This window comes from Myotis brandtii, unplaced genomic scaffold (genome assembly GCF_000412655.1).
Source record: "Myotis brandtii unplaced genomic scaffold, ASM41265v1 scaffold165, whole genome shotgun sequence".
Classification (NCBI taxonomy): Eukaryota; Metazoa; Chordata; class Mammalia; order Chiroptera; family Vespertilionidae; genus Myotis; species Myotis brandtii.
The window spans coordinates 5,131,798-5,139,223 of record NW_005356042.1 but is presented as its reverse complement, the minus strand read 5'-3'; the positions used below and the strand labels follow the sequence as shown (position 1 = coordinate 5,139,223).

Here is a 7,426-nt window from a genome sequence, read left to right as displayed (position 1 = left end):
GATAGGGAGGTTGTGGCCCTGCCCCCTGTCACTCACAGAGCCACAGGGCGATCAGGGGGTTTGGGCGCTGCCCCCTGTCATGCTGATCCCGGTGCCGGGAGCCTCGCTGCTCCGCTGATCCCGGTGCTGGGAGGCATATTACCCTTTTACTATATAGGATAGAGGCCTGGTGCATGGGTAGGGGCTGGCTGGTTTGCCCTGAAGGGTGTCCTGGATCAGGGTGGGGGTCCCCACTGGGGTGCCTGGCCAGTCTGGGTGAGGGGCTGAGGGCTGTTTTCCGGCTGGCGAGTGACTAAAGCTTCCAACCGCTCCTTGTTTTCTTCTCTCTTTTTTTTTTTTTTCTGGGCCAGCTTTAGCTCTGAGGCCTCGCTGCTGAAAACATAGATACAATGTTGCGGTCCGAGCCCGGCTGAATGGAAGCCCTTTTCTGGGGTTTTGTTTAGCTTCTTATTTGCAACATAGTATATAGTTGCTTAGAGTTGCAACTGAGAGGCTGGCAAGTGAGGCGGGGAACGTTGGAGTCTGCAGCAAGCAAGCCTCCCTGCTCGCTTCAGTGCCTGGCTGCCGGCCGCCATCTTGGCTGACAGTTAATTTGCATATACTCACTGATTAGCCAATGAAAAGGGTAGCGGTCGTACGCTAATTACCATGTTTCTCTTTTATTAGTGTAGATTAGAGGCCCAGTGCACAAAATTCATACACAGGTAGGGTCCCTATGCCTGGCCGGCGATTAGTACCGACCGGCGGGGCAATTAGGGGGCCCCCGCTGGCACCTGCCTTGGCCAGCCTGGCGTTGCCAGCTTGCCGGCCCCACCCCCTGCCACTGGTTGCCTCCCTCTGTTGGGGGGCGGGGGAGGGGCGCCTACTGGCACCTGCCTTGCTGGCCTGGGGCCTGCGGGCTGGGGGCAGCTACTGTGTTGAGCATTTGCCCTCTGGTGGTCAGTATACGTCATAGCAACTGGTCGTTCTGCCATTCAGTCGATTTGCATATTAGGCTTTTATTATATAGGATTATATGTTCTACTTTATTAGTGTTGTTAATCCCTTACTGAGTTTAATTTAGAAATTAAACTATAATAGGTATGTGTGTGTATAGGAAAATATATAGTATACATAGGGTTTGGTATTCTCCATGGTTTCAAGCATCCACTAGGAGTCTTAAAACGTATCCCTCACACATAAGGAGTACTACTGTACTTTAAAATGCTGTGGATTCCTCTTGGCCCACGTGTCTGGAGCAGGGGAGAAGGCAAAGCTGCCTTCTGTTCTCTAACCTGCCACCTTCAGCATCTTGGCCAGTGGGAGGTTGGATTTATAAAGTTATCAGAATTTTGTCCTGATTCCCCTGGATTTACAATGGCAGTAATTTTTCAAAACCAGGCACAGTGATGGCTGAGGTCCCCAACTGAACCATTTGTGAAACACAGAAACCCTAAGGCGCTGTTCCTTTTGACACCTCCTGATTTAAAACCCTACATGTGCAGGCTGCTCCAAGACACTTCCAAGGCATCTTCACGGGACTACGCACCAGGCATGTCATCAGCTCACTGTGCAGGTTGTCCAGCAACCCATCCCCTTTGCCAGGGAGTGACGCCAGGCAGGGGTCATCTCCGAAGGGTGTTCAAATCGGGACTTGAGCAGCCCACCGCCTACTTAGACTAACCACTTTTTAATATTCCACAGCGTTCACAACTCAAATCTTTCCTAATTCAGATAAATCCCACCAGTTAAGCTTTTCACTGCAATTCAAATGCTACAGGTCTGGATTAAGTGGACTTGGAGTACCCACCCGGCTAGTTCATGTGGCGAGCTGGAGAGGATTAGGCACCGAGAATTAGGCACCATTTTGATTAACAGTGACAACAGCTTCACAAGATTCCACTGTTTATCATCCTGGTTTACTCTATGAAGCATTTGCTGTGATCGAGTACTGGACTTGGCACTTTGCACAGCTTTTGGCCACCACACCAGCCTGTGTCTCAGGACCCTCCTGACTATCAAACATTTTCTCTTTCCAGAACAAAAGCTGACTACTCACTGGGGTGGGTGGGGGTATGAAAGACAGTGGACACAGGGCATCTCTCTGCCTCTGTTGTCCCAACCACCCCACAGGCAGCCTACTCAGGTACCAAGTCACAGGGCCCATTCACCTGGGGTAAATGAGAATGAAAACCACATGAGATGGCACACATCCATCAGAAAGGCTGAATGTACCAGTAAAAAGTGTGACACCATTAGGTGCTGGCAAGTATGTGGAACAGCCACACTCTCAGGAAATTTGGGCGCAACTATTTTGGGATGAAGCACAACAGTTTCTTATTAAATTAAGTTAGACTCCCCTGTAGCCCATCAGGCTCACTCCTAGAGATCTACCCGAGAGATATCAAAACGTGCAGCCACAGAATGACTTGCACAAGAATACTCACAGCGCTTTATTCATAATGGTCAGAAAGTGGAAATAAACCAGGTGCCCACCAATAAAAAGTGGACAACTATGGTGTGTCACAGAAGGAATACTTAGTGTGAAGAAGCAGTTAACTGAAACGTGCAATGTGGCCAAACCTCAAAACATGCTGGGTGAGAGGAGGCTTCCTCTTCTAAAGAACACGTGCGCATGACTACCTGAAGTTCCAGAACAGGCAAACGGAATATATGGTGGGAAATACCAGCACAGTCCTTGCCTCTGGGGGGTGTAAGGGCAAGGGAGGCTAGGAAGGGCTCAGCAGAACTATAACTCACAAGGGGCATCCATCTGTCATAACAAGCAAATACACACTCAAACTGTCTGCACTTTTATAGGTATTTTCACATTAAAAATTAAACATGGAATTCTACTCAGTGATACATGTTCTGGTATGTAGGGGGAAGTATACAGATATCTATACTTTTCTTTGAAATACATTAAAAAATGGATCAGTAGCAGTATAGATATGATCAAATATGTGATAAAACAAGTACAGTGAAATATCAATGGCAGAATCTAGGTGGAGAGATATATAAGTATTCACTAATTCTTCCTGGTCACTGAATGTCGAAAAGTTTTCAAAATAAAAATAAGAAAAAGCCTACAATGAGATACCAATTCATCTCTCTCAGACTCACACCTGCTTACATGTTGGTGAAGTGCTGATAACAATGGAGGGAGAGCAATGCTGGTGGGTTTGATGGTGTGAGGGCACACCGTGTGAAGGACACATGCCAGGAGCCAGCAGGAGACCCTCTAGTGCACCTGAACCAAGAGATGTGCATGAGAAGGTTCAGGTGCGTGTCAGCACTGCTTGCAGATGAGAAAAGAAAAGGCCCACTAGCAATAGAAAGGAGAAACAAGTCGTGGTATATTCTACAATGGAACATTCTATAGCATTAGATCCCTACATACACAATTATTCATACTGCAGTGTTTTGGGGTGTATAGATTAGAACGTAATATGACTGGAGCAGATTAACACCATCTCTGTCCATTTCTAATTCAATAAAGGAATCGTTTATATGAAACTAATATGCAATAAGTTCTCATTGTTGATGAAAATACAGAAGTTACTGTATTTTCCTACATGCCACATCTTACCTGCTTTGAGTAGCCCCCATAGATGACAATGCTGCCCTGGGGAGTGACAGACATTTGGCAGCCAGATCTGGGTGTGGGCCCAGTCCCCGATGGGGACAGCTTGCTCCACGTGAATGTGTCCAGGTCAAAGGCATACACGTCATTGTAATAGATGTAATCTCTGGTTATAATAGAATCACACAAACAAAAAGGCAGGGACATTAAAAAGCAAACCTAATTTAAATTAAAGATAAGTTTTCCAGCATTTGTACTGTAACCAGTTTAATTAAAATTTAAGTTCATGATAGGACTAGAAGCATATGCGAGTTTGCGTTTGAAAATAAAAATAATGCTAGACCATAGAAGCACAGTGATTTCCCTGAATCTGAAAGCCTTTATAATCTGAAAGTTATACCATATTTCCTTACATAGTTTATAAAATCACAATCTTACAGCCCTGGCCGGGTGGCTCAGTTGGTTGGAGGGTTGTCCCATATACTAAAAGGTTGAGGGTTTGATTCCCAATGAGGGCACATACCTAGGTTGTGGGTTTGATTCCCAGTCAGGGCAAACACAGGAGGCAATGTTTGTTTTTGTTTTTTCTCACATCGATGTTTCTCTCTCTCTCTCTCTCTCTCATTCTCTCTAATCAATAAAAAATAAAAACCACATTTTCTTGGGTGAGGATTTAAAAATAAATTATAATCTTACAAAATAATTACATTAGATTACTCTGATGTAATTTTAAGCTCAACAATCAAACACCAACCTAAATGAATACTCAGGACAGAGGTATTTACAGCTTGGTAAGGGCTGTGAAGAGACCCTGAACTGGGCGGAAGAAGGGACCACAAAGGCCTGAAACAGAAAGATGCCGGAGGCAAATCCTTTGACTCTGTAAGCACAGGCAACAACGAGGACATGGTTGAGGTGTTCCAGGAGGCCCTGTGGCCCTGCCCTGCTTAATGCTCCTGGGACTTACGTGACAAAGAACTCAAAATGCAGAAGAGGCCTTGCGAGGGGAGCCCCAGTGCGGGGAAAGCGGCAGCTCTGTCCGAGTCACAGAGAGAATGCTGTGTCCTGACATGAGAATTTTACAGATGGCCACAGGCCTCTGGTCAAAATCACACCAAAAGAATAACAGACAATTCAAAATGGAGAGCCTAGAACTGATTTTTAAAAGAAAACACAGAGGAAGTGATCAGCCACCCCAGTCTGAAGGGATTTCTGTCTTTTCCACTGCATTCTAATAATCGGAGACGGGACTTCATAGCAGAAGGACCATGGTGCAAGGCCTGTCTGCTCACCTATACCTACCCTCAAACACTGTGCACAGCATGGCATGTGAAACAGAACAAGTCGTCTGGTGGCGTTTTTGACTGGCACCACGACCAAATGCACCATTCTGCAGGGGCACATATAAACTGAGGAATGGGGAGGCTTACAGTTTTTAAAAGACTTCACCACATTCCACTATTTCCTCAGATTTCACACTGCAGATTCTCAGCAAAAAAAAAATCCTGTTCTGCACATACAATAACTATAAACTGTCATTTGGTTTTTAAAAGTCAAACTCATTTGTTTAATATGGATGGTGACTACACAGCTATCTGTTCTAGTTTCTTCATTTTTTTCTGTATTTGAAATACTTCATAAACAATAATTTTAAACAAGGTAACAGTTGATAATAGCTTTGAAAATTTTTCTAATTCTGAAATGGTTGCAAGTTACAACCACTATAAAATTTGATTCACTTTATAACCTGAAGTGCCAGGAGGGGCTATATTTGTGTTGTTGTTATTAATCCTCACCCAAGGATATTTTCCACTGATTTTTTTCTTTACAGAGAGTGGAAGGGAAGCAGGGGGGTAGGGGTGGGAAGAGAGAGAAAGAAAAAGAGAGAGAAACATCAACAGGGTGCTTCCCACAGGTGCTCTGACTGAGGCGGGGGTTAAACCTGCAACCCCAGTATGTGCCCGTAACTGGAAATGGAACCTGTGACCCTTCAGTGGGCAGGCCGAGGCTCTAAGCACCAAGCCACACTGGCCAGGGCGAGGAGAGGCTGTATGGATCTCACTCCGTCCCACTCACAGGAGGTGCTGAATTAATGCACTGACAAAAGCATGAATCCCCATGTCTACGTTTGACAATTATTTGTGTGTTTTTTTAAAGTCCCAAGAATAAATATAAACAACAATTGCTTGGGTATCAATTTTTAAAAATAGCTCATGCCTTGGCCGACGTGGCTCAGTTGGTTGAGCATCGTACTGTGCACTGAAAGGTTGCCAGTTCAGGGCACATGCCCAGGTTTATGGGTTCATCCCGGTCAGGGTGTGTATGAGAGGAAACCAATTGATGTTTCTCTCTCACATCGATGTCTCTCTCTCTCTCCCCCCCCACCTGCCCCCCTCTCTAAAATCAATTAAAAAATATTTTTTAAAACAGCTCAGGCTCTCTTGTCTAAAATGGCAATGACTAGGCAAACACCTACTTGGCAGGAGGGCAGACCTGGGGCAGTAAGCCAGGGTGAGGGCAAGAGGACAGAATACGGGACCAACTGAAAATCAGCAATCTTTGGTTGAGGACAAGTTCTACTACTTATTATCTTGATTTCCTCAACTTTAATTTAAGATGATAATTTAAAAGAATCTATAAAAAATGTGGTAAACTGTATGACAAGACATAAAACTAAAGCTTTATTACAACCAAGTTATACCTTCCAAGATACAAACTGACTCCTTGCTTAATTTGAGTTATACTTTTAAAATCCCCTCCAAAGAATTTAAGAATTTATACCCGTTTCTCAAGTAATAAAAATATTCTTCATTCATGAAGAAAATGGAAACTTTAATGGAGCCAAATCTACAGTACAATCCTCAGCCTAAAATGGGGGGGATGGGGAAAAATTACAACGCTCACTCTTCATTCACCAAATGCCTCCTTCTTCACATATATGTGCGAGGATTTATTTTTATAAGCCAGTAATTCTTAAAAAAATATTTGTGCAAATGCATCTTAATTTGACAAAAATGTGAGTGGGGCCACGACAATTAACAAATTGTTAACTATGCTATTTTCTTATTTTGTACTTTTTTATTGATTTCAGAGAGGAAGGAAGAGAGAGAGAGAGAGAGAGAGATTGATTGATTCACTGATCGGCTGCCTCCTACACATCCCACACTGAGGATTGAGCCCGCAACCTGGGCATGTGCTCTGATCAGAAATTGTGACCTCCTAGTTCATAGGTCAACACTCAACCACTGGAACATGCCTGCCAGGCAAACTATGCTATTTTTTAAAAGAAAAGAGAGCAGAGCGGAAAATGAGGCACTCAGAAAAAGGCATCCATCCACCTTCTTTGACATGGTCATGGTCAAAGAAAAATCATTGCAAACATGGCCTTCACCAGGCGTTACAACAGTGCAGACATTTTACCCAAAATGTTATTGTATTATAATGGCAAAAGGAATACTGCTAGCCTATTCACTATCTATCTTGTTTTTTGTCTAAACTAGGGATATTCAAGAGGATAGCTGTACAGATGACAGGTTTAAAACAATCAGGGATGCCCTAACCTGTTTGGCTCAGTGGATAGAGCGTTGGCCTGCGGACTGAAAGGTCCCAGGTTCGATTCCGGTCAAGGGCATATACCTTGGTTGGGGAACATCCCCAGTGGGAGGTGTGTAGGAGGCAGCTGATCGATGTTTCTCTCTCATCGATGTTTCTAACTCTCTATCCCTCTCCCTTCCTGTCTGTAAAAAATCAATAAAATATATTTTTTTTAAAAAATCAATCAATCGCCGAAACCGGTTTGGCTCAGTGGATAGAGCGTCGGCCTGTGGACTGAAGGGTCCCAGGTTCGATTCCGGTCAAGGGCAT

The 7,426-nt window shown here is 44.3% G+C and overlaps 1 protein-coding gene across 1 annotated transcript in view; it reads right to left on the bottom strand.

Moving 5' to 3' along the window:
- KLHDC4 (kelch domain containing 4) overlaps window positions 1–7,426 on the bottom strand; it is a 47,296-nt gene that overhangs the window by 10,614 nt on the left and 29,256 nt on the right. Inside the window, exon 8 of the mRNA XM_005862522.2 lies at window positions 3,569–3,728. Coding sequence (XP_005862584.2) covers window positions 3,569–3,728 — 160 coding nt within the window. The remainder of the gene's footprint in view (window positions 1–3,568; window positions 3,729–7,426) is intronic.